Consider the following 27,680-nt stretch of genomic DNA (forward strand, 5'->3'; position numbering starts at 1 on the left):
CTCTGCGCTCTTTCTAAAGTCCCAACTTCTTTTTTTTATCATGGTGGTACAATTGGACACAGTATTCCAAGTGTGGCCTCACTAGTGCAACGCGGCACTCTGTACTGTGGTATGAAGTACTGCAGTGGTTCTCAACCTGTGGTCCATAGAACGGGGGGGGGGGCTTTCTAATCACAGGGGGTCCCCAAAGGCTTGAAGAAATGTTAGTTTAAATCTTGAGTTACGTCTTGGGGGTCCGTGGCCACAAAAGGTATTTAAAGGGGGTCCACGGTGGAAAAAACGTTGAAAACCACTGAGGTACAAAGCAGTAACAACCAGCCACAGCGTTGCCTTAAAGATGTGTTTGATTTTCAGAGGCAGAATAAGAAGAGAGGTCCTCCATTTGAAACTTGGCAGAAGCTTTACAACAGCGTTTATGAGTTTCATAACAGGTGGTTGGTAGCAATATTTTTTATACCCGGTAATCTCAACTTGCACGCAAAATGCATCACGAAAAACAACCCACTAGCTCATTTTATTTTTATTTTCCTCCTTTTTTTGGGGAAAAAAAAGAGCTAAATACATTTAGGTGTCTCCTAGAGTTGTCCAAATGACGGTCCTCATTTCTTACAAAAAAAAAAAAAAATCCCAAAAAAGCCAAATCAAGGTTCTTTCCTCCCCCAGTGGAAAAAAAATGCCATAATGTAAACAAAATCTACATTATGTAAAAAGTATAATTGTTTTTTTTAAGGTCTTTTGCCTTCTTGAGAGGGATAATCGGTGATAGGTAGATCGTCTTCAGGAGATTCCTTCTGAGGGTAGACAACAAAACAGATCTTCTGACCCCAGTGGGTTAAAGATTCTGAAAAAAAGATCAAAGAGATAGGTTGTCATTCTATTTTTGAGACTAGAGTGGGCATTATTAACTGGGAAGGCATTTGAACTCAACAGAGGAATAACACAATAACAGTTGAAAGGGACCTTGGAGGTCTTCTAGTCCAGCTCCCTGCTTAGGCAGGAAACCTTATAATATTGCAGACAAATGGCTGTCCAGTCTCTTCTTAATAGCCTCCAGTGATGGAGCACCCCAACTTCTGGAGGCAGGTTGTTCCACTGATTAATTGTCCTCACTGTTAGGAAATTTCTCCTTAGTTCTAGGTTGCTTCTCTGCTTAATAAGTTTCCATCCATTGCTTCTTGTCCTGCCTTCTGGTGCTTTGGAGAATAGCTTGACTCCCTCTTCTTTGGGGCAGGCCCTCAAATATTGGAACACTGCTATAATGACACCCCTAGTCCTTCTTTTCAACATCTGCTTTGCATACAGAGGATCCAAGAATTCAGTCCCATGCCTAAAATGTAAGATTAGACATTTGGGCCTGGCCCAAATTTTAATCCAGCATTTTGTTTCTCCCAGATTGCTCTGGATTATGCAAGAAATGGAGACCTCTCTCTCTTGCACCAATCTTCTCAAAACTAGCTTTGGGACCGATGTTGCCACAACGTGAACATGAACGTTGAAGGCCCATAAGTCTTAATAAGCAGGTCCTTCATCAATTTAGAAACTTCTCTGATTAGGATAATCAGGTGATGAGATGGCTCTTCCCTTTCTGACCTTGTCTAAGGCAGATTTCTGCACACCTGTAATAGTAGTCATTCGAGGAGCTACCTGGGCAACCAACCTTGAGTTCATGAGTGGATTATCTTTTATTTATTTATTTATGAGACTTATCTACAGCTTTAAGTGCGAGCACTCTCTAAGCGGTGTACACCAATAAGCAATGTATATATATATATATTTACATTGCCCCCAACAATCTGGGTCCTCATTTTACCTACCCCGGAAGGATGGAAGGCTGAGTCAACCTTGAGCCGGTGAGATTTGAACCGCTGACCTGCTGAACACATTCAGCTAAAGTGGCCTGCAGGACTGCACCCTAACTGCTGCGCCACCTCGGCTCTTGTAATCAATAGGTCTACTGGATGCTGCCTCCAAGGCTGTTTTCTTTTTTTTTTTTTCTTACCTGTTATTCTATTTACACACTTTGGTTTGTTTTTCCAGTACACTCCAAGAAAAAACACTGGCACTCCAGTTAAGATGATAACCAGTCCAATGCCACAGACCACTGGCTCAGAATAAAAACTGAAGATTAAGAGAAAGGCCCAAAAGATCAGGTAAGTGATTGGAACCAGAAGATTTACCTAAGAGGAAAGAAAATATTGGAAGGGTACAGAGAGTTGTTGTTTCTGCCCTAATTCCCTTGGTGCTGATAGACACCATTGGACCATCACTATGGACTCAGCTAGCCCAGTGGTTCTTAACCTTTTTGAACGAATCGCCCCCTTGAGCCAACGAGGAAGTTGTCATCGCCCCCCCCTCCCCCAACCTAACCTCTCAATCACAACATAGGAAATAATTCTTCAATTTATGCAAATGCTTTTTTTTGTTTTCTTTAAAATTGTCATCAGGACATATCGATGCAAATAATTTATTTCCAGTCTTTTCCCCATATCTCCCATATTCTGGCCAATGGCATGCCACTGTATGGGTAGAGGCTGCTGTGCAACGCGCATGAAGATAAGCGATGCGTCTTCACATGTGTACGGCGTTCTGTACTGAAGCTAGCTGGAGGGACATTTGAAAACACAGTTCAATCCACGAATAGAGATCATCTGATGTTTTTGTACGACAGATATACAGCGATTCACTGTGCGAAAAAATCTCAAAAGTGTCCCCAAAACTTCTCGTTCCATCGCCCCCATATTGCCCCCTTTTCGTTCTTTCACCCCCACGTCGCCCCTTTTCATTCCATCGCCCCCTTGAAAAACAAAATCGCCCCCTGGGGGGCAATATCGCCCAGGTTAAGAACCACTGAGCTAGATCACCAGGCAAATCCAAAGGCCACACCACTAGACAACACCCTACCCCACATTGATACCCTTGGCCAACGTGGCCACAAGGATGTAGATCTGGAGATGATGGAGTCTGTAGTCCTACTCATAAAGGTCACCAGGATCAGGAACGCAAGCTCATTTCTGTTTTTTCTTAATTCCTGAGCATACCTAACAATCTGGCAGGTACAAGCTGGAGTAATTTGACCTCAGAGCTTCCAGGCTGTTTAACGAGTGATGGTTATAAACGTGAGAATCAGTGGTAAGTTGTTGTTTTTTTTCAATGCCGTGCTAACTTCAAACGGTCGCTAAATGAATGCTCGTAAGTCGAGGGCAAGGAGCAGAAGAGGAATCAGACTGCCCCGCTATTTTTCACCTTGATGGGTCTGAAGATCTGAGGCTTCTTCCATCGTAGCACAAGCAGGCCTATGATTGTCACTCCGTAGCAGAGGTAGTTGATGAAGGACACATAGTTAATTAAGGTGTAGGTGTCTCCAACCAGCATGATGACCACAGTAGCCAGGCACTGGGCAGGGAGAGAAAAAGGAGGGGGGGTGTTCTTTAAAGGGAGAATTTCTGGAAAGAAAACGAAGGCAAAAACTTTCTCAAGTTAAAAATGCAGACCTCAAAGGATTGGGTGCACGATAAAAGGACTAGGAGAAGCTCACCCATTCAAATAGCTTAAGCCAGGGGTTTCCAACCTTGGCGACTTTGAGACTTGTGGACTTCAACTCCCAGAATTCCTCAGCCCGCCCAGAATTCCCCAGCCAGCCAGGAGAATTCTGGGAGTTGAAGTTCACAAGTCTTAAAGTTGCGAAGGTTGGAAACCCCTGGCTTAAGCTATTGCGAGGATGACAGAGCAACAATGCAAACCAGATGTATGGGAAAGTAAAAGATTACGGCTGTAACGTTAGTATCTTATTCTATTTTGCTAAAAAAGAGTTGGATGTCAATGCTTTTCTTGTCTTTTTCCCCTTTACCCTACACTTCTTTCTCTTCCCTTTCTCCTTCCTCGTTTTCCCAACTATTTTCACTTTCTTTTCTATTTTATATCTTAGCAATAGCAATAGCACTTAGATTTACATACCGCTTCACAGTGCTTTACAGCCCTCTCTAAGTGATTTACAGAGTCAGCCCCCAACAATCTGGGTCTTCATTTTACTGACCTCGGAAGGATGGAAGGCTGAGTCAACCTTGGGCTGGTCAGGATTGAACTGCTGAACTGCTGGCAGTCAACAGTCAGCAGAAGTAGCCTGCAGTACTGCATTCTAACCACTGCACCACCACGTCTTGATAATAACATTAATAAAGGAAACCAAAATATGACTGGGCAGCATACAATAATAAATCGCTATTTATAAGATTAGCTGCCAGTGGAGTCCTGTACTATTTCTTGATTGTTTATGTCCATTCTCTCTTTCATTCTTTCCCCAGCTACTTTGGGATCGCTTGGCTTTCAACATCTTGGGTATGTCTAGTTTAAGGAAGAGAAGGACGAGGGGGGACATGATAGCAGGGTTCCAGTATCTCAGGGACTGCCCCAAAGAAGAGGGAGTCAAGCTATTCTCCAAGGCACCTGAAGGCAGGATGAGAAGCAATGGATGGAAACTGATCAAGGAGAGACGCAACCTAGAACTAAGGAAAAACTTCCCGACAGTAAGAACAATTAACCAGTGGAACAACATGCCTCCAGAAGTGGTGAATGCTCCAATGCGGGATATAGAAAAGGTTGGGAGCCGCTGCACTAGAGTAATACAACTACACTTTGGCTACTACTGAGCTCAATGTGGCTGGTCTTACAAGATGTATTTTGTATTCAATTAAATCAAAAGCATTTTGATTAGCTACGTTAACCAATTCTACGGGTACCGAAACACCTACGCAGACAAGGAGAGCCGGAATTGGGGTGCAGTGTTTGACATGGATCATGGCCAAGAGACTTGGTAAATGACCTTCTCGGGCACCGGAGAAACACAGCCTAGAAAAAGAGAAGAAGAAGAAGAAAAACACTCCTAAGCCTGTTTTATTTTAGGCCCTTTCAACAAACACATAGTTTAACTTTCTTAGTGGAAGAACTGAAACTGGTGGAAGATACTGAAACCCAATGGGGAATATTTAATACTTGGGGGGAAAGATTCAGTCTATTACTTAAGAGTGACAAGTGACAAAAATGGGTATTTCACACCTCCAGTGTTCTGCTTAGAGGGATATTTTCTTACCACATTCTGGTATTTTCCAGATGTGATGGATTTCAGCTTTGGGTAGCCACTCCACTGTTTCATGGATAAAGTGGAAGAGGAGAACATAGATGTTGGCTTAATATACTTTAAAACATTGGGATGAGTAAGGAGGAGAAGAAAAGTCAATGGTTTCTAGATGGTTCTCAGTCGTGTGATATTTCTCCCAAGTTTGTTGAATTTCTGGACCCCCTTCCCCTGTTTTATCTTCACAAACTCTCTGATACAATTTCTACCAAGAATGGTTAGTCCAAAATCCAAGCTCCCCAAGAATGAATGAATGGGATTTGAATGTTCAGTCACGGGCATCTGTTAAAAACCACGGTGATGTCACATGATATGATTGAGATGAATTATAAAATCCACATAATTGGTGATATGATATGATGTACTGTATATGATATCACTCAGGCCTGCTCTGCATGCTCATAAGATTAATATTCTATTACACTAAGTGTTTTCAAAAGAAGTGGCTCAAAACAAAATTAAAATCTAATCAAACATGCTGATCCAGCAATTGCCCCAAAGATTTTGCTCTGAACAGTTCACACAAACAGTACCATTCTCCTGTTCATGTTAGCACAATTACTAGCCAACTGGTAATGTATATTACCCCTGATGCTGAATATATAGCCATTCACTGCCTGCTCATCTCCTCATACTATGCTGATTATTTGCTGATGATGATCTTAACCTCCTTACATTTGTCAAATTTCTTTTTAAAATGGCTCCAGACATTTGGCATCACCTTATCAGGACAGCACACACAATCTTACATTCATATTGTCCCAAAATCTTAACTGCAGAATTAGCACCATGGGGACTACTTGCAACTTGATGGCAGAACATGAACATGGCAACTTGCATGGCTAACTAAGTATATTAAGAGTGCCATGTCCTAAAACTCTGTTCAGCATGAAACACACCAGAACATTCCAGCTAGGAAAGCAGAGATGTTTCCCCTCCCTCTTCCCAAAGTAAATAAATAAAAAAAAATGCTCAGGAAAAATAAGCAAACAAATAAATCGTACTTTATCTAACCTTGAGGAGGTAAAAAGGTATCCATTTATTCCTCCAAATGTAGACAATGCCACAGACACTGGCATAACCCAGGAAAAATAGCCCAGTAACTTCTCACCAAATGTCTAAAGCAACAAAAGGCAGGAGGAGGGATGGAAACGAAACATAAATTGCAACGCACCAAACAAAAAGCAGAATGATTCCCTTCAACGAATCCCAACCTGAAGTCAAATCCCAGGGTATGTTTTACTTACTACCGCCACAGCATTGGAAGACAGGAGTTCTTGGGGTGACATGGCCGTGAAATAAGCAACATTGGTGAAGGTGTATACAAAGGTCACCAGGGGAATGGAGATGAATATGGCACGGGGTAGATTCCTAATTTCCAAAACAAAAACGGGGGGGGGGGGGGACTTGATCAGCGTTGATAAGCAAAGCCCGAGAAGCAAAACCCAACATGGACATGGATTATGGTCAACAGGCAAAATAGGTATAATGTGAACGAATTGTATGCAACAGTAAGTTGCAGGAACGTTAAGCTAAATCACATCCACTGTGTACATGCCGAAAAAGGTGAACAGCCAGAGCACAGATTGGCATTCTTATAGGACAATGTCTATCTCCTCTTTCTGATGCTGCTGCAGTTCAGTGGATGGCTAACAATTGGAAAAATCAGTAAATATGTTGTCATGGTTGATCATATTCCCTAGAAGCCGGAAAGTCGGGCAATTTTAAGGTGCCAGTCTGATTAAGTATAATGACCATTGAAAACCCAGATGCTGAACATTTGCCTTGGTTAGAAGTTAGCAGAACAGGCTTGTTCTTAGCAGCACGATTCCCTGTCCAGCTATTCTAAACCAGGCATGTCCAACCTTGGCAATTTTAAGACTTGTGGACTTCTATTCCCAGACTTTAATGTGGACTGTGGATTTCAACTAGCAACTTTAAGACCGGTGGACTTCCAACTCCCCAAAGTCCCCAGCCAGCCATGTCAAGGTTGTAGCTGAAGTACACAGGTCTTAAAATGGCCAAGGTTGGACACCCCTGTTCTAAGCTTTCCCATCTTGTCTACTTCTTCCCTCTCTTCCTATTGGTATCATCTCACCTTCTTTCCTCAAGCCATAAGGAAACCAATCACTGGGATCCAATGATGCAGTAGGACAACAGTTGGGCCAAACCTTGGCCAAAGCGCATAGAAACACTTACCTGCGTGGCTCAACCAGTTCTTCTGTCACATAATTTAGGAAATTCCACCCACTGAATGCGAAGGAACCTTGGAGAAAGGCTAGCGCCAAATGTCCCACAGACGGGGTCATCCAGAAGCTAAATGCATTGCTCGGTATTAACGGTTCATAGTTTCCTATAAGGAGAGCAGAGTTTAGTGAAGGCATCGCCAGTTCACACAAGCACATCATGTAGAGTCAAAAGAAATCAAGATGGCAGCTGGTCCTGTGTGATTGAAATCCTGTCCCTTTTTAATGTAGATCACATGAAAAAAGGATGGGGTTCACATAATGGAGCCCCGGCTATCCTGTTGAGTTTTTGATTCTAGCACACAGAAAAGTGAGGGAATGACTACAAGAGAAGGCACCATTATTGCCTCTGGACACAACCATTTTTCATCTTCCCTTTTAAACAAGGAACTCTCTCACTGCTGGAGAAAGGAGAAACATCTGGAGAAGCATCACAAAAGAAGATGGCTTCCTTTCTCCAGTGATGAAAAGCACTACTCATTTTTTCTAACCTCCCTCTGTTTTTTCTAGAGCAGAACTCTCTGGAATCAAATCATTTGGGGAAAAAAGCCCTCTTTAAAATAAAACATTCATGCCCCGTAGTCAATTCAAATCTTTTGGCAATCCTAGTTGCACGATGCCTTCTACTTTTCCCCTTCTTCCTGTCATTCTTTCCTCTACCCTCATTTTTACTCTTGTTGAGCCAAATTAAACTCTGGTGATTTTTTGGGCAAACATCCCTGTTCTTTGCAACATGTTGGTGACAATATAAAAGTGGTTTTCCTCTTTTCACTTCCTAGTCTAGTCCATCACCCTGGGGTTGATGGTGAGTTTCCATCAAGCAACAATCTTAGATCCAACTTAGCCCTTCCAAGACCAGCTAAAGTCAGGGAGATGCTGTCATAGCCTCCAAAAAACTGTTTATGGGGATTCTCCGTCATCCAGATCATGGTTGTCCCAAAGGTGCCTTTTTCAACTGGACTTTGTTTTTCCTTGAAGATGTTTCACTTCTCATCCAAGAAGCTTCTTCACAGAACTGAAGAAGCTTCTTGGATGAGAAGCGAAACATTTTCATGGGAAAACAAAGTCCAGTTGCCTTTTGAAAAAAAGCATCTTTGGGACATCCTCCAAAAAACTATTTTATCAAACGGTGTGACCTTTTACATCACCCAATTGTCCTGTCCCTTTTGTGGAAATGAAGGTAGAATGATTAGCAGACATAAATTGCTCCCAACAGTTGATTACATATGAAATTCACTGCCCAAGGCACGCCTTGGAGCCCACCATGAAGCTTATCACAGATGTTTTCAAATATCACTCATTATAAAAACACTGGGATGCAGGAGTTTTCTAAAAAGTGTTGAATTTCATGCAGAAGACCATTTAAACACCAGGGTTTTTGCATCAGTACCTTTGAAGATTTGCACAAAGCCAACAGTTATGATAAGACCCAAAGCCAAGAGTTTTCCTGCTGTGAAGATGTCCTGGATTCGTGTGGCCCACCGAACGCTGGAGCTGTTCACCCAAGTCAACAGTGCTAGAGATCAGAAAGCAGAGTTCAGTTCCTCAAAATGGAAAGCAAAAACAGGGGGATCTGCAGGGAGGAGTAAAAAAAAAAAAAAAGTCAAGATGGCAGCTACAACTACATGGTTGAAACCCCGCCCTTTATGTAAATGCATGTAAATAGGGAGGGTGGTTTTGGTCCCACAGCCACAGTTGCCACCATGATTTTTTTTTTACTCCCCTGCAAATACATCTCAGCAAAAGCCACATCAATGTACAGGCTTGAGCATCACTGTGTATTTCTAATTATGACCTTAACATGATCGCAAAGATAAATAAGGTTTTTGGTATGTCACGTCATTACGCTTTTCTCCTCCTTTTCCATGGAAATCTTTCAGTTTTGTTTTCTACAAAGGGTGTGGTCAATGACATGTCTATCTAATCACAGTGGGTAAGGTCAAACTTGTTAACCTCTTTTGGGAAGCCTGGAAGAACAGATAAATGGGCCTGTGTGAATAGATATACTTAACCCTCTTTAAGTCCAGTATTCCAAATGGGTCCAGCTACTCCAGGGTTACTTAGTACGTGACAAAAGAGCGGCTAGGCTGCCTGCCTGCAGGTCAGGAGAGCACTTTGGAAACTGTTGTAATTTTATCATGAAGCACAAGAGTCTCTCTGTGCTCCCCCACCTCCCGTGGGACACTAGGAGAGGTGATAAAATATCTACCTTCTATGCCCATCCCTGAGAAAGTCCAGTTCAATTCTGAAATGTCACCTCCAAGTACTTGCAGAACAAAAGGCTCCTCTTTCAAGATGCTTCCATTGCCAGGACTTAATACAGGTTGTCCCCAACTTACAACCATTCTTTTAGAGACCATTTGAAGTGACAGGGCACTGAAAATGTGTCTTATGACCATTCCTTGCATTATGGCTGTTGCAGCATCCGCATGGTCATAGCATCAAAATCTGGGTGTTGGCAGGTGTTTACAATGGTTGCAGTGTCCTCAGGTCACGTGACCGCCATCTGCAACCTTTCCAGCCATCTTCTGATGAGCAAACTTAAGGGTGGGGGAGGGGAATCCTGATTTGCTTAATGACAGTGTGATTAACAACTGCAGCGATTCCGGTAAGAGCCACGGCAAAAAACCCCGTAAAACTGAGCTCAACTCATCAAACAATTTTGTTGCTTAGCAACGGAAATTTTTGCCCCAGTTGTGGTTGCAAGTCAAGGACGACCTGCATACCAACAGGCAGAGGTGTGTTTTGCTTCCCCATTTCAGAGAAAGGCAGGGCTATTGATAGCCCCGAGCCCAATCAGAGTCTTACAAGACAAAGAAAACCGATGATCAATCCATACTTACACAAACACACCATGGAGAGAACTCGTGAAGCTTTGTAGGGTGGGATGCAATTGGGGAAAACTGGCTGTAGCACATAGTTAGAAAAAGTCAGCGCAATGACAGCCAGGCTGGTTGGGTACATGATAAGGACTGCGCTCCATAGCAGTAGAAATCTGCAACCAACGGAAACAATTCAAGATCTCTTGCTCAAAACAAGACTGCCGGGCAGAAAAGCACGTATAGGCCAAGTGTTACAGAGAGAGATTTGAGGGGAAAGGAGTAGAGGAGTATCCTGCTGTTCATCTGGTTTCAATCTACTCTCTGAAGGAGAAGGGGAGGCAGAGTTAAACAAGTCATCAGCCTAGAATTCTTACATTCCCACAAAGGATCTAATTCCAACCCCTCTTGAATTCCACTGACTCCTATCTAGATCAATTTAGTGTTGAATTTAGTTGACTAGATTTTTGTGTATAGGCTTGAGCAAAAACTCTTCTGAACTGCAACTTAGCGTATTGTCATGATTCTTCATGCCTGACACTGTCATCCCACTGGCATGGTTAAATGAATATTCCATAAGGCTACTGAAAAATAACACGGCAGAACAACACGTTAGGAACATGTTCTCAAAAGGCATCAGGAAAACATTCGCTAAGGACTGAGTAACAGGGATGATCCACTGGAGACCACTGGACTGGGAAGCGAATGGGAGAGGTAATGTAGTGTTGCAACTGCACAGTCAACAACCCATCCCTTTTGCTGCATGTGCCACAATGTTCACAAAAGGAGTAGGGCTTTGGTCCTGCAATTATTACCATATTTTTTCCGTGTATAAGATGCTATTTTTTCCCTGCAAACACCCTGTTCAAAAATCAGGTGTGTCTTATATAAGTGCAGTGTCTTATACATGGAAAAAATAATGGTATCCTCCACAGCCCAAGGCGTGCCTGTGTGGGTTGCCATGCCACCTGGTGCAGGGGTCAAGCCCCTATAGCTTGCCACTAATGGGAGGGGGAAGGGGGCAAGATCATCGGCCGCCCGAACTTCTGGATTTGCCAGCTCAGCTGTTCGGAGCTCCGCCAAACAGCTGATCGGCGCAGAGAAACTCGCATGCCAGAGCGTCTTATACAAGCGTGCGTCTTATAGACGGAAAAATAGGGTATTATGATTAATTTGTATACATTAGCCATCCAACTCCAGTGGATTCTGCAGCAATCCCTTCACCTCCTTTTCCTCTGCTGGTGCCCGCTGTTGAAATTGGATCATTTGTCTGGATAGGTTACACGCTTGTGGTTATTGATAAGAAATTCCTACATTTCCAATTATTGCCATATTTGCTCTAACGATCACCTGAAAGGTGGCACGTGGTCAAACTATTCCTTCCATTGTCCATTACAGGGGGAGCAGGAAATCTGCATTTCACTTAGGGAATTTGCTATTGTAAGATTGTCTGAAATGCTATAGGGTTTCCTGCTTGAGCAGGGGGTTGGACTAGACGACCTCCAAGGTCCCTTCCAACTCTGTTATTTTGCAGGATTCACTCTGGGTCGGTCACCAGGACCAGAGGTTTGTCTTCCGAGTTTTTGGACTTGTGCTGGAACCCATTTTTCTCTCTCCAGCAGCTAGAGAGAAGTTCCCTGAGGATGGCCTTCTGAACGCTAGGCTGCATTAACAGAGGGATAGAATCAAGAACACGCAAAGTATTAATACCACTCTACAATGCCTTGGTAAGGCCGCATTTGGAATACTGCATCCAGTTTTGGCCACCACGATGTAAAAAAGATGTTGAGACTCTAGAAAGAGTACAGAGAAGAGCAACAAAGATGATTAGAGGTCTGGAGGCTAAAGCATACAAGGAACGGTTGCTGGAATTGGGTATGTCTAGTTTAATGAAGAGAAGGACGAGGGGGGACATGATAGCAGTCTTCCAGTATCTCAGGGGCTGCCCCAAAGAAGAAGGAGTCAAGCTATTCTCCAAAGCACCTGAAGGCAGGACAAGAAGCAACGGATGGAAACTAATCCAGGAGAGAAGCAACCTAGAACTAACGAGAAACTTCCTGACAGTGAGAACAATTAACCAATGGTATAACCTGCCTCCAGAAGTGGTGAATGCTTCAACACTGGAAGTTTTTAAGAAGAAACTGGACAGCCATTTGTCTGAAATGGTATAGGGTTACCTGCCCTAGCAGAGGGTTGGACTTGATGACCTCCAAGGTCCCTTCCAACTTTATTATTATTATAAGATTAAAACTCTGGTCCCATGACCAACCCAGATTGGATCCTGCAACATTATCCTGGGACATATATATTCACCTTCATTAATTTATTATTCTGTAAGATGTGAAGCTGAGGGCCAGTAAGTTAGTAGGCTGTTAACAACAACAACAAAAAAAGCTGACACCATTTCACAGAGGATAAATCTGTTAATATTAGTGGAACGTCCTTGTTCAGAAGCAGTCACCCATGAATAATAAATGCAGGGGGTAAACCACCACTTTCTCATTGATTATTCCTTGAACCTGGATTGAGTCTCCTAATGTTAACATATTTGTCCCCAAGTTACACATTTTCTGAGCTCAGTTACAAATCAGATGGAAAACCTTTCCCATTTTATTAGGGCCCATGTTTCTCTGTACTGCTTCTTTCGAATTTTGAAAAGATGATTTATATTTATATATTTTATATTTATATTTAAGTGTTTTAAAAGCTGCAGAGCCCATTTAACTAGGAGCCCATGCTTGGCTACCCCAAGAGCAACTGTAGCTCTCGCTGAAAATAGATTTGAGTCCTGCATGGCAATAAAAACAGGGCCCCGTAAAGAAAGGCAAGATTAAGGGATCTCCCATTTGAATTATGGTTGGCTGAAGGAGGCGTTAATTCCTCCATAAAGCTGAATTTTCAAATGCTGCAGATTTCAGTTTTTATATCTCTATTTAAAACTCTTGATTCGGTCCCTTCCTTTCCTGCAATAAACATGGATTTCTAGAGCTTTGGAATTTATCAGATGTTGCAGGAATAAAGTCTTTCTTTTTGTAGGCGTTTGTCATTTAATCCTGGAGCTTGCAAACCATCTTCCCCAAAGGCAATCTGGCTTATTGTGCCCCTATAAATACAAGTTGGCTCCTGCTTATCTATCAGCACAGACCTGCCCTCCTTTCCCTTCCCAAAATCCAATCTGTATGCAGATGTTTTCTGCTTGTCTGCACAATACCAGCACTCCGAGACTCTGCTGTAGCAATATTGCACAGTCCATCAGTCAGGCATTCAATAAACGTTCTTCCTTTGTAAACAGATGGCTGGGGATGCTACTGAATCATGGGCCGTAATAAGTTAGGTTTAAAGCCTGGGTCCTCGGCTGGAGAGCCCTGATGCGGGGGTCCCTCAAAAAATTGCTGTGAAATTGGAATTTAAGTTTGAAAGAAGAGAGGAAAGGTTCAAATACTACTGCTCCCCCCTTACAGGTGCCTCTAGTTAGAGTAAAGGATTGCCAGGTGTTTTTTTTTTTTGCCATATTATCAGGCACAAAGAATCAGGCCATACGTTAAATTGCAGTTCAGAAGCTTTGTTGCTCAAATCTGTACTCTAGAATCTAGTCAACTAAACTTCAGTAGTAGATTTGCACCAGATAAGGGTCAACGGAATTCGAGAGAGGTTGGAGTAGGACCATTTGTAGGAACATAATGATTCCAGGTTGGTGACTTACTTAACTCCACCTCTCCCCAGCTCTGTCAGCTTTTCTCCTACCTAGATGAATCTTTTAAGAAAATCAACAGAGGACACAATATAAGACACTGCAATGTATTTATTTCATTTCCACCTTGCCTTTTTTCCTGCAAACCTAAGGTGTATGTGTGTGTGTGTGTGGGGGGGTCTTCCCTAATTTTGTTCCTATGACAACAACCCCATGAAAGAGATTGTTTGGGGAGGAGATGTTTGAAGCAACCAATGGATTCCAAGGTCAAATGAGGACTCAATCTCAAGTCAGTTCCTAGTTTTGTATCAGAAATATTACACAGATCTGCTCTGTGGGAAGAACTAATGAAAGAAAATTCACGGCTGTGATTTTAGACCCTTATGACAACATAGCTATCCACCCTTATCCTGAAGTCACACTTACCCAGCTAATCCACCGAAAATGTCAGTGACGTAGGAGTAGTCGCCTCCTGATTTAGGAATGGTAACTCCTAATTCAGCATAACAGAGAGACCCAAGTGCTGAGATCCCGCCACCAAGTATCCATATTATGAGTGCGAGTCCCACTGACCCAGAATGCTCAAGAACTCCTTTGGGTGAAATAAAGATGCCAGAACCAATAATATTACCTAAAAGAAAAAAAAAGGTGAAAAGATATGGTTAATATTCACAATCTGCACCAAAAGGCAGCATCAAATAGACCTTGGCTGACCTTGAAAAATCTGTGCAATACTTGGACAGAAGACCATCTTGGAAGCTGTCAATGACATCTACACTGCAGCTGAGAAAACAATAACAGATGAAGAACGGTTGCAGGAATTGGGTATGTCTAGTTAAAGAAGGAGTAGAGGTGACATGATAGCAGTGTTCCAATATTTGAGCGGCTGCCACAAAGAAGAGGGGATCAAATTATTCTCCAAAGCACCAGAAGGCAAGGCAAGAAACAATGGATGGAAACTAATCAAGGAGAGAAGCAACTTAGAATTAAGGAGAAATTTCCTAACAGTGAGAACAATTAACTTGTGGAACAGCTTGCCTCCAGAAGTTGTGAATGCTCCACCACTGGAAGTTTTTAAGAAGAGATTGGACAATCAGTTGTCTGAAATGGTATAGGATCTCCTGCTTGAGCAGAGGGCTGGACTTGAAGACCTCCAAAGTCCCTTCCAACTAGGTTATTCTGTTAATTCTGTCTTGTGTCATCATCAGCCCTTGAGTTTGACACAAGGGAGGCTCAACTGCCAATTTCATTTCCTTACAGGATTTTGATGGCCAAATTCACACATGATGGCAGGCCAGATTAATTGAAAAACCTCTAGTGACATGTTCTACCATCACGTATCAAAAAGAAATAAACCCTCTGTGCATATAGCTATCAAAAGGTTGTCTGCCTCTTAGTGTAATATGCAGCCTATTATGTTTATCTCATTTTACGGCTGCGTCTGTTCTTGGTCATCATTAGTGCCAACAACAGCCTTCTGAAACTTGGCAACTTCAGATGTCTTAGACATTATCCCAAGCCAATAAAGGATTCTGCTCATTTGCTTGCATGCTCCACGTACGACCCTCAATTATATGCAAGTGTTAGACTGAATTATTTCCCCTTCAGTGTGATAAAAGATTAGAATAGGATTGTGCTGGAGACCTATTTGTCTTTTGCTTAGTGCAAGTAAAAAAACAGTGTTTCCAAACACCATTATTTCTACACTATTTGAAGAAGAATAAACAAATATCATATGGGACCACCAAGCCATCACTCCCTAAAACTTGAATCCATAAAACTAAAATGTCTAAGAAATCTACACATTAAAGTCATATTTTAAAAAGCTCAAAAACCAGGAGCACAATTATACAAAGACAATTTAAACCATTGTGAGAATACCATTTAAAAATAACCGGAGGGCTAGCGCATTCTTCCAATCAAAACCTCTTGAAAACTGGGTTTTCAAGTCTTGCTTAAAAGCCAGAGGTAAGGAATGAAACTGCTTTGGGGCCACCATGGAAAAGACCCTGTCAAGAGTGCCATAAATAGATTTGCATAACCGATGTTACAGCTCATGTTCATCAAAATGTAGGTGATCTTAAATGTATATATCCTTTATACTAGAGGTGTCAAACTGCCGGCCCACGGGTCGGATGCGTTATGCCAAAACCGCACCCACCCCATTGCCAGCAATGGAAAAAAAGACATGATATGTCACATCACATGACATTGCGAGTGTGACACCCATTGTCTATGAAGTACAATTGATGGCCACTGCAAATAACCGATAACCACTGATGCTTTTTGAAGAGAAGTCACAGGTCAGCAATAAATAAGAAAATACTGAACATTAAGAAAATATTTCTGCTTTCCCCAAGAACAAAACAGTGTACAATTGGAAATACGTCAGAGAGACCATAGAAAAGTGTTCTAAAGAGAATTTTAATCTTGTAACTAAATGACTTTTTTTGGTAAAGACTTTAGACCCAGCCAAAGATGAGTCTAATTAACATTCAAAAGAACTTTCTCAAAGGAAAGCGGTCATCTTGGTCAGAATGCTAAACTAGTCAGAGAAAACCTGACCTTTCCAGAGCATACTGCAAGGGCCGCAATACGAAATAAGTGGGATCCTGAAAACAAAAACAAGAGATGGACCAACTGGTTTGGATGTTTCTTTTCAAGGTCACGGATTATGTAAGGAGATGCTAAGGAAGCATGAGAAAACTTGGCTGGCCTAATAATGGTCTTTTAATAGAAATGTATCAGGTCAAAGCTAAGTAAAAATCATGCAATCTCGTTTTCCAATTTTGTTTGTAACCTGTTTGTTGCCCCTATGGCAGTGACTCCCCACTGAAGGAAAACTTTTAGTTTTCAGAAGAAAGCCAAATGTCAAGAAAGTGAGCAGCATCAACAATTTTATATGGGCCGGGAAGAAACCAAGGGTTAAGTTTAAGATATTATAGGATGCTCGAGAAAGAGGGGGACTTAAGACACCAAATTTGAAATTATATTATGAGGCAGCTGCCTTAACTTGGTTAAGTGACTGGCTTAATTTAACAAATATGGATATTCTTTTTTTGGAAGGCTGGGATTTAATATATGGTTGGCATGCATACTTCATTTTTAACAAGAAAGTCGATCGGACTTTTAGATCACATATTTTGAGGAATGCCTTACTTCGTGTCTGGAAAAAGTATTATTATAGATTAAATTATAAAATACCTATCTGGGGGATTCCCAGACATGCAATTGAGGGAACTTCTAAGGGGATAAATTTTGATAAAATTTTGTATAAAGAATTGTTAATCTGGTCTGGTTTGAATTGGCATTTGAAATCCCTAGATGTATTAAGGCAGGAAAATATTCTACAGTCATGGTTTCAATACTTACAAATAGTGGATAGATGGACTGTAGATAAGAAATAGGGAATAACATTAGAAGATAAACAATTGGTTATTCACATTAAAAATCAGAGCCCGGCTCCTATAAAAAGAATTTACAATGTGTTATTAGAGTTAGATTCGGAAACAGAATTGGTTAAAGATTGTATGATTAAATGGGCTCAGAATATACAGGAACTGATTTCATTGGACTTATGGGAGAAAATATGGACTAGAAATGTTAAATTTACACAAGCTCAAAATTTGAGAGAAAATTATGTAAGGATGGCTTTCAAAAGCCAATAAAATAAAAGGGAGTAGCACGGCTAAGGAAAAGGGGGGGGAAATGGTGGACTGCATTGTTTGGCGACCCCCATGAAATGGTCGTTTGACCCCAAATGGGGTCCCGACCCACAGGTTGAGAACCACTGGTTTAGACACATATGTCCATTTGTTTTAATTTAACTTACTATCTCCACGTCTTAAAAGAAACATTCACCATTACTGATTATTGAAACAAACAAAAATAAAACAAACATCTTTTTTGCCTAAAATACTTTGATAATGTTCTCCAAAGCCAAGATGGGTGGGTATGGGTAGCATTGGCAAACACAGCAGTTGGACATATTTGATCTTAAAGAAAGCTGTTTTTGTTCCCAACAACTTTGAGAAATTCCGCTGTAAATCATTCCAGACCCAGTCATTCATCTGTCAGCATGACTCGCTGTGAAACTGCCAAGGTGGAGAAGACCTTAGATGATCTCCCACAGAATGCCTAATTGTCCAATACAGTACAGCCGCTTACAATAAATGCAAGATAGTCCAGCGAGTGATACTTTGTTGGGGAAAAGAAAACAGAAGTAGCTTGAGTTTAGTTCCGTTTCACTGAATGAGCATGTTTTTTATTAAGACATCCTTCAACTACAGCTTGGAACGATTAGCCTCTGCCCTGGTGAATTTTGAAACATTTTCATCAGAGTATTTAAAATGTAACTACGCTGTATCATCCAGCTAAATGGCTTGTCACCTCTGTCAGAAAAACCTTAGTGAGCAATTCTATTCACTTGCTAAAGTTTGGGACCGAAGACAATATTTGATGGCAGAGAAGGGTGACAGCATGATTATGGAGATTCAACAATAATTAATAGCTAATAAGTACATTCAACCTTGTAGCCTGGTCAATTGTGAGAGAAGCTATGAACTATAGTGCAGTAAATCTGGTAGACTGACTTTTCCTATTTCTACATCTATAAACTTGTTTGGAGAAAATGGTTCTGATTGAGCTCCATCCAACTAGAGCTTTGGTTCTGCTCATGTCCAATTTTCAAACACAGACAAACAATTCCACACTTACAATCACAGCGGGACTGGATTCAAGGTAGGAGGATCCTGCCATGACCAGTGTATGGTCCTTAATGTACCAATGACAACAATGACCTTGAAGATTATCTGCAGGTTTGAGAGATCACCAAGTTAATCAAAAATACAGAGATGCCTTCGAGCAGGGGTGTCCAACCTTGTCAACTTTAAGACTTGTGGACTTTGACTCCCAGAATCCCCCAACCAGCATGGACACCCCTGCTTTAGGAGGAATGTTAGATAAGATCCACCAGGACTCAACGCTCCCAAGCCATTCTGATTTGCAATGAACTATTGCCCTTCCCCTGATTGACTCTTAACCATGAGCTTCATCTTCTTATTGACAATGGCCATCTTCTTGATTCCTTTACACAGGAAGACTCTCAGCATTTGAGTATATAGGATTCTAGCCAGTTGTGGGATTCAAATATGTGAGCAACCAGTTCTCTGTTTGGATGCCACTTCCGGAAGTCCATTCTGGGCCTGGGCAACAAAAAAATTAGCTACTGGTTCTGCCGAAGTGGTGTGAACCGGCTGAATCCCATCACTGATTCCAGCCTTAAAATATTACCTATCATTCAATCTTTTGATATATGCAGTTGCCTTCTCACAGCTGCTTTTAAAAGCTGTCTCCAGAACTTCTGCATGGATGTGTAAAGTTGCTTTGCTTCGCTGGTGATCCCAACAAAGTATTTTGTGTGTACCATACTTAGGGACTGGATACGTGGAAGCCTTCCCCAAAAATATGGCTGCTTTAAGCCTTGGAGCTTCATTCACCCCAACGTGCTTTGAAAGCATCCCCGTCCAAGGTTTTGCACAGCCCTAAACCTCTTTTGAATTTAGCAATGTGGAGGCCTCACTTTGTTTACAGTCAGGAGAAGTATTTTCCTGAGTAAGATCTAATTTTAAATTATCTTCTGTCCACTTTGCTTATAGACAGTTCTTAAATAGTTCCTTCCTTTTGCTATGGGTCATCGTTCATTCTTTGGTTAGAAACGCATATATTCTGTGATGTGTGTGTTTAAGCTTCTTCCGACTCCTCTGCCTTTTCTTCTTTTTCTGACATCCTGCTGCTCACATCTTGCCAATGTTAGGTGCTGCGGCTTGCATTTTATTAGGTGGTTAAAAGAAATGTTGCACAGCTAGTCAAGGCGGGATACAGTCTGGACAGTTATGCAAGGGATTTTCTTGAGTTCAAATGGGAAAAGCAAATCACCAAGGCAGGTCTGGCAAAGCAAAATAGGATCACCTTTCAGCAGGTCACAAATGAGAGTGAACAAATATGCTGCCAATGTTCCATTTTCATCAGATCAGTGGTAATCTCCCTGGAATCCATCCTTCCCCGTTTGATTATTTTGCTATTTATTTTAAAACGCTGCTCTTACAAAAAAAGGACTGGGAAAAAGAAACAGGACTAGACAAAACAGATTCCTTCTTCCAGAGCAGTGGTTCTCAACCTGTGGGTCGGGACCCCATTTGGGGTCGAACGACCATTTCACGGGGGTCGCCAAACAACGCAGTCCGCCATTTTTTCCCCCTTTTCCTTAGCGGTGCTACTCCATTTTATTCTATTGGCTTTTGAAAGCCAATAGAATAGACTCTCTTGAATAGAGTCTAATTCTATTGGCTTTCAAAAGCCAATAGGAATTGTCCAGGCTGTCTCTGCCCTGCTGAGCCCACCAAAAGTCCCATTCTGCAAACGGTGCTGCACCAGTTGAGTAGTCCTCGACTTACAACTGGTTGGGGGTCGCAGCATTAAAAAGGTTGAGAACCACTGTTCCAGAGTGTTTTAAAATGATTCAAACTAGCAAGGTATATAAGAGGAGGCCATCCCGAAATAGAACATTATGGTTTAGCTTCTGGAAAATTATCAGCAATGAACTGAAACATTACTGAGAGGACTTCAGTACTTGCTAAAGGGTAAACTAATCATCATCATATTTTCTTCTTTTTTTAAAAAAAGAAACTATACAAGTTAGAGGATCTCTTAATGATATACCTGAGTCGGAAGAAAGACAGCAAAGAAGATCTGTTGAACTTGGGGAGTGAGAGGATAAGTTTAAAGTTCTCAAAATGTTGCATGATGGCTGTTAGCATCCTTCACTATGGACTGCTGAGAATTGTAGGGTGCCAGTTTGCCATTCCTGGTTTACCACTAAAAAGTGTGTTGCCTCTTTTGCATCAAGAGCCTCATAGAATATTGCAGAATATGGTGATGGTGAATTTGTGGCGGAGAGAAGGATGAGGAGAGCAACAGCTCCCCTCTAAAATGAAAGTGAAAGCAGGCCAAGGTGCTTTGCAGGGGGCAGATCCCTCCAGAGAAGAACCATTCCCATCAGGCATCATCTGTTGCCATCCTGCAGTGAGTTGTTTTTGTTTTACTTAGCCCGATGGATGCACTCACAACAATACTTTGAAATGTAATGTGGCTTGTTCAGCAGAGACCGGTGAAAACAAAACCTACATAGAGTAATGAATCATTTGGGGGAAATTAATGGTGCAAAAGAGGTAAGGATGCACCTTGCTTTTGGGGGAGTAGAAGGAGCTACTCCTGGCAGACTCCTTGGACATGTCCCTGCACTTTTTTTTGACAAGATTTCAGAAGGGATTTGTCATTGCTTCCTTCCTAAGGTGGAGAGAGATAACTAGCCAAAAGTCACCCAGTTGGCTCCGTCCCTAAAGTGGGACTAGAACTCACAGCCTCCCAGTTTCTAGCCTAAGAAGTTCTAATCATTATAAGACCAAAGATGTAAAAAATTAGTACCAACAGAAGAGAATATTTGTAGCTCAGGGTTAAACTGTGGGGTCCTTGGTGCTTGGCCTATAAAGAATTCTATTCTATTCTATTCTATTCTATTCTATTCTATTCTATTCTATTCTATTCTACTCTACTCTACTTTACTCCTATTCTATTCTATTCTATTCTATTCTATTCTATTCTATTCTACTCTACTCTACTCTACTCTACTTTACTCCTATTCTATTCTATTCTATTCTACTCTACTTTACTCCTATTCTATTCTATTCTATTCTATTCTATTCTATTCTATTCTATTCTATTCTATTCTATTCTATTCTATTCTATTCTACTCCAATTCTATTCTATTCTACTCTACTCTACTCTACTCCTATTCTATTCTATTCTATTCTATTCTATTCTATTCTACTCTACTCTACTCTACTTTACTCCTATTCTATTCTATTCTATTCTATTCTATTCTATTCTATTCTATTCTATTCTACTCTACTCTACTCTACTCTACTCTACTCTACTCTACTCTACTCCTATTCTATTCTATTCTACTCTACTCTACTCCTATTCTGTTCTGTTCTGTTCTGTTCTGTTCTACTCTACTCTACTCTACTCTACTCTACTCTACTCTACTCTATTCTATTCTATTCTATCCTATTCTATTCTATTCTTATTCTATTCTATTCTAATCAGAGCTTGGTGGTTTTCTTGCAGACGTTTTATTACCAAATTAGGTAACCTCAGTGCATTGATGATGTTACCTAGTTTGCTAATGAATCATGTGCAAGAAAACCATGAAGCCCAGAGAGCACCAAGGACTCCACAAATTAGTTCCTTAAAAAAATAATCCCTAAAAGTGTGTCCACGGCCCTTCCTCCTTTGTATCTTCTTCCATTCAAATGGGATCCCAAAGCTACACCCTTCTCCCAAAGAACTCAAATCCTTGGCTTTACACAAAGATCTGCTTTAGAGTCTGATTTCTGGAAGTTCAGCTTCAGCCTTCAAGCACTGAGCTTGAAAAGCAAAATACCGCCAGCGACTGCCGTGCTTTTCAATCACATGGGCAACATGAGATTAATTAGTCTTAAGGCCAAATTTATTAATTTCCTCCAAGGCTTCACCCGGGGCCAACTGGCTTTGCTTCCTTCCAGTTGCAGTGGCATTTGAGGGCACTGTAAAGAGTTCTTGATTTTTTTATAGGGCACCGAATCCTGTAACATTACAGATCTGCAATGAGGCGGGGGGGGGGGAAAGTGAGCCCAGTTTGTATTTTCTAACAGTAGTCCTGGAATTTTTGTAGCAAATATTTTCATCTAGAGCGCAAACAAGTTGTTCCTCCAAGAAGCCAAGGTGTTTAAGCTTGCCAGGTTCTGGGCAAGATGACACCTGCACATTCACACAAAACGTATCACCCTGTTCTAACTGTAAGGAAGGCAGATCTTGCAATGTGCAGTGACTTCATTCCTTTAAGAACAGACTTCATGTTGGCTAGGAATTTGGAGTTGAAATGTGACCTTCTCCACAGCCCTGGTTTGGGATGATGGAGACGGCACAGCAAAATATATCCAGGGCATGGCTGAACGTACAGATAGTCCTCAAATAACGACCACAATGGAACTCAAAATTTTCTGTTGCTAAGTGAAACATTTGTTCAGTGAATTTTGCTGCATTTTATGACCTTTTCTTTCTTGCCTGTTAAGTGAATCATTGTAGTTGTTAAATTAGTTAAGGGAATCTGGTTCTCCCATTGAATTTGCTGTCAGAAGGTCGCAAAAGGGGATCACATGACAGCAGTGGTCATAAAGATGAGTCAATTGCCAAGCATCTGATTTTTGATCATGGGGATGCTACAACGGTTGTGTGGTCATAAGTCACTTTTCTCAGCGCTGTTGTGATTTGGACTTCGATTCAGTAGAATATGACTAGAGTCCCATTCCAAATCTGAGAAATGGCTATTTTTCCCCCAATGGATTGAAAGAAGTTGTAAACATTCTCCAGTAAATAATGGTCTACGTTCCTCCTTTTAAAACAGAGCGGGGGGGGGGGGGGATGAACGGTTCAATGCAAACATTTATTCTTCTTCTTCAGACTGGCACTACTTTTACTTCCAAATATATCGTTGAGGCTCTGCATCTGCTCAGTTTGCATTTGAGAAAAAGTTTTTGGATGCTATGTGAAAATTAGCAATTGCAGGGAGACCTAGGAGTGCATTAACAAATTTGTTTTCTGTACCCACAAGGGCTCAATTAGGAACACCGTGGTGTGTGTTGTTCTGTTCTCTTCTTTCCTTTTGCCAAGAAAATTCTAATTAGAGCCCATTATTATTTTTCACATGGACTTCAGTTTTGTTTTTGACTCTTTGGAATCATACAGGTGAGCTGGTGAAGAGAGCTTAGAGCAGGGCTTTTCAACCAGTGGTACGGGTACCACCTGTGGTACATTGACACCTGGCAGGTGGTACACGGCCATCCTAGAAAAGTGGTAGCTGGGGAGGGGAATGAGCTGAACCGGTGGCAGCACCGCACAAGCCTGAGCAAGAGATGGCTGGAGCTGCAGGGCTGTCAGGGCTGAGCGGAAACGCCAGGATCAGCACTTCTTCGGGGCTGTCAGGGCTCAGCGGAAGCGCCAGGATCAGCACCAGGCTCCAGCTGGAGCTCAGTGCTGATCCTGGTGCTTCTGTTGAGCCCAGAAGAAGCGCCAATCAGCTGGAATGTTGCAGCATCTCCAGGGTCTTGTGATTTACATTCAGATGCTTGGCAATTGATTCATATTTATGATGGTCACAGTGTTCCAAGGTCATGTGACGTGACCAAAACCTGCTGCAACCACCCAGCAGATGGGCGGAATAAAAACCACACCCACCCCACCCCACCCCCGCTGCCAATCCTCAACAGAAATGCTCACAACAATGAAAACCTCAGGCAGGAGGAAGAGCGCCACCGGGCGGGCAGGCAGGTGTCTTGCTCGGCTGTGGCTTGGGGGGCACTTTTTTCAGTGCTATTGTAACTTCGAACAGTCACTAAGGGAACTGTTGTAAGTCGAGGACTACCTGTACTTTATCACTTTTTTCCCTTTTTGGGGGGGGGTCATTAAGTTTTTGACACCTTGCTAGGCGACTGGTGGTATTCGATATTGCCATATCTTAAAAGTGGTACAATGGGTGAAAAGGTTGAAAAGCCCTGGATTAGATGTCCTCCAAGGTCCCTTCCAACTACTACTACTACTACTACTACTACTACTACTACTACTACTACTACTACTACTACTACTACTACTTCTTCTTCTTCTTCTTCTTCTTCTTCTTCTTCTTCTTATTATTATTATTATTATTATTATTATTATTATTATTATCATCATCATCATCATCATCACCACTATCTTGACTTTTTGACCACATCCCACAGACATTCCTTCCTGGTGCTTCCTTTTCAGGTTTTTAAAATTAAAAATGGCTTTTTCTCACACAACCATGGCCACTGGTCACCTCTCTTCCTGGTTTCACATTATTTTTATTGATGAATGAAGTTCTTTATATTATAGACATTGATGTTCTCTTGAGTTCCACAGCTTAAAATCCTTCTCCGTCATGAGTGCAGTGAAACAGAACCACCACAAAGCACAAGCAATCACAATGAAAAGACTGCCATGGCTAATTGGGTCCCACATCTCTGTTCTTCTGTCTCAAGTAGGCTTGGAACAAAGAGGAAACATCTAAGGGGCCCAACTATTTTTAAACTCAGATCTTCAAAAATGAAAGGCAGTAAGGTGCAGTGGCTAGATAGATTTTCTACCAACTTGAAGTTCTCTGGATGTATGTACTGGGACTAAAAGTCCCAGCAACTCAAGATACCATGGTGTGGAAGGTGACAGGCACACATGTCTATTTGTTTCCTTATGGCTTAAATTAACAGCCTAGTTTTCTCCAGAAGCTTACCCAAAGACAATTAAAACACCCTGGGTTGGTGTGCTGCCTTGGAAAAAGCCCTAAATAGGCAACGCAAAGCTGCTGTCACAAAAATCCAGCGCAAGAGGCTGGCAAAGAGATTATTGGTGGCATTTACATAATTGGAATGATAAATAAAAGCAGGGCTCTCTCTCAAAACTGCCCCCCCAAGGATCTGCTCTTTTCCAGAATGCTCCCAAGATTTAAAAAAAACAAAAACAACTCTCAGATTCTTGTGGTTCTTCTAGTTAATTCCCCCCCCCCTCGGAGACCACCGCAACATCTTCACTCATTAGTGATGCTCGTGTGATAGATTTAGAGAGGATTAGCAGAAGCACGGTTCATTGACTTAACCAAAGTTTCTGGCTTTCCGCAACTAAATCCACTGGCTTGGCCTGTACAACAGGATTGGCTAAAATGTGGTGGACAAATTGCAGTTCATAAGGTTGTGTGAACATAGTTAATATACTGAGACTCTCTATTTGGTCCCCCAATATCTGCCTTCAAAAATGGGAAGCATTATCAATCTAGGTTCTAGGTGAATAGAATAGAATAGAATAGAATAGAATAGAATAGAATAGAATAGAATAGAATAGAATAGAATAGAATAGAATAGAATAGAATAGAATAGGTGAAATGTATATTGCAAGTCCAGGTATGAGATACCATATGCTAAATAAATAAATAAGTATTAACAGAGCCAAAAGCTGTTTGAGGATCTCCAAAAGCTACTTAAGAAGTCAGGATTGACTGCAGGAAGTGGTTGAGTGCCCCCAAATCCAGCTGAGGGCTGAGCAATATGAGAAATGGTTCTTATCTCCAGGAGAAACCAATGTGGTTGCCCGTGGTTTGGGTGGAATTTGGAGGCCCCAAACCCAGGTTTGTATACTGTCTGCCAATGGGCTTGGCTGGCACAGCCTGCCAAGGCAACTTCAAACCTAACCCAACTAGCCAACTTTAAAACATGTGAATGAAGTGGCTGGGACATCAACTGAGGAGCTTCAGAATAACACAGTTGGAAGGGACCTTGGAGGTTTTCTACTCCAACCCTCTGCTCAAGCAGGAGACCTATGAAATTTCAGACCAATGGCTCTCCAATCTCTTCTTGAAAACCTCCAGTGTTGCCCCCACTACTTCTGAAGGCAAGTCGTTCCACTGATTAGTTGTTTTAACTGTCAGGAAATTTCTCCTTAGTTCTAGGTTGATTCTCTCTCTTCGATTGGTTTCCATCCATTGTTTCTTGTCTTGCCTTCTGGTGCTTTGGAGAATAGCTTGACTCCCTCTTCTTTGGGGCAGTCCCTGAGATATTGGAACACTGCTATCATATCCCCTCTCATCCTTCTTTTCACTAGACCAAACCTACCAAACACTTGGGGTCCTGTGAATCTTCATTTATTTATTTATTTATTTATTTATTAATAAAATTTATATGCCGCCCAATCCCTAGGGACTCAGGGCGGTGTACAAAATTAAAACAATAAATATAACAATAAAAATAAGAATCCGGCTGATTTCCAGCCCACCAACCTTCTCACATTTTCCACCTTAATCCTCCCCCCCCCCCGCACAAAACAGGAAAGCAGAATTTGACAACCAGGACAAACTCAACTTGCACGGGGCTGTGAGGGGGCGGGGAGGGGGGGGGGAGAAAGAGAAAACTCTCCCCAACCAAAAGACTTTCCAAAAAGTCTGGATTGAAAAGCAGAAAATCACCAAGTCTGCCAGGCGCCAGGAATTGGGAAAGAAAAGGTAAAAGGAGGAAGGGGGGGGGAACCTGGCTTGGTAGCCAAGATTCCCCCCACCCTCAATTTGTCCCCCTGAAGAAGAGAAAAGGGGAGGGGGGTCCTCCTCCAAGCAGCCTCGCGCCCCCCCTTGCCCCCCCTCTTCTTTTAAAGGACCCCCACCACCAAGAGCCACTTTCCAAGCGGGGGGTGGGGTGGGGAGAAACGCTTGGAAAGTGGGGGGGGGAGTGAGGGGGTGGCCCCCTCCCCCGGACCGACGGGGCCGCCCCTCACCTATGATGATGGCACAGGCGCTGATCAAGCCGATCTCCTTCTTGAGCGCCACCCGCTCCGGGTCGCCGCTGTCCGGGCTGGGCGCACGGGGGGCGCCGGGGCTGTTGGCGGGCGGCAGCGGGGACGACCGAGGCGCCGGCTGCTGAGCCGCGATGCTCTTCCGGAGAGCCCGCTCCTGGTTCTCCCCAGCCATCGCCTCCTGCCCCGGCCGCTGGTGCGGATCTGCCCTGGCCGCTGGCGCTGTGGCTCCGCGGGGCTCCGCTGGAGAACGGGGGAGCGGAGGCGCATGCGCGGCTCTGGCCCCATCGCCGCGGACGGGACCTTTGCTGGACTTTGGCTGTGCGGGGGGCGGAGGTGGGGGG

The 27,680-nt window shown here is 42.4% G+C and overlaps 1 protein-coding gene across 3 annotated transcripts; it reads right to left on the minus strand.

Annotated features, from left to right (window-relative positions):
- Nucleotides 1–207: 207 nt before the first annotated feature.
- SLC7A10 (solute carrier family 7 member 10) lies at nucleotides 208–27,596 on the minus strand. 3 transcript variants are annotated; one of them, XM_039327497.1, is made up of 12 exons: nucleotides 27,319–27,387; nucleotides 14,602–14,670; nucleotides 14,314–14,518; nucleotides 10,221–10,372; nucleotides 8,768–8,893; nucleotides 7,331–7,484; nucleotides 6,379–6,502; nucleotides 6,146–6,249; nucleotides 4,749–4,845; nucleotides 3,244–3,393; nucleotides 2,000–2,177; nucleotides 208–841 (listed from the first exon to the last, which is right to left on the minus strand). In XM_039327497.1, the coding sequence occupies exons 2-12, from the start codon at nucleotides 14,657–14,659 to the stop codon at nucleotides 726–728; spliced, it is 1,464 nt and encodes a 487-aa protein (XP_039183431.1). In that variant the 5' UTR covers nucleotides 14,660–14,670; nucleotides 27,319–27,387; the 3' UTR covers nucleotides 208–725. The 3 variants fall into 3 exon arrangements, 2 of the variants coding, with proteins under 2 accessions (XP_039183431.1, XP_039183430.1); XM_039327496.1 differs by lacking the exon at nucleotides 14,602–14,670 and having other exon boundaries at nucleotides 27,319–27,595; XR_005554785.1 differs by lacking the exon at nucleotides 14,602–14,670 and having other exon boundaries at nucleotides 705–841; nucleotides 2,000–2,118; nucleotides 27,319–27,596.
- Between the last annotated feature and the right edge of the window lie 84 nt (nucleotides 27,597–27,680).

This window comes from Crotalus tigris, unplaced genomic scaffold (genome assembly GCF_016545835.1).
Source record: "Crotalus tigris isolate CLP2741 ecotype Arizona unplaced genomic scaffold, ASM1654583v1 scf7180000024362.2655971311:6658466, whole genome shotgun sequence".
NCBI classification, from domain to species: domain Eukaryota; kingdom Metazoa; phylum Chordata; class Lepidosauria; order Squamata; family Viperidae; genus Crotalus; species Crotalus tigris.

What these genes read in the sequence shown, in the direction of transcription:
- SLC7A10 (XM_039327496.1), bottom strand. Translation starts at nt 27,511, where the DNA reads ATGGCTGGGGAGAACCAGGAGCGGGCTCTCCGGAAGAGCATCGCGGCT. An exon ending in ATTTTCGGTGGATTAGCTGG is followed by an intron (nt 10,373 to 14,313) that starts GTAAGTGTGACT and finishes CGTTGGTTGCAG; the next exon opens with ATTTCTACTGCTATGGAGCG. An exon ending in AGATCTTCAGACCCATCAAG is followed by an intron (nt 2,178 to 3,243) that starts GTGAAAAATAGC and finishes CTTTCCTCTTAG; the next exon opens with GTAAATCTTCTGGTTCCAAT.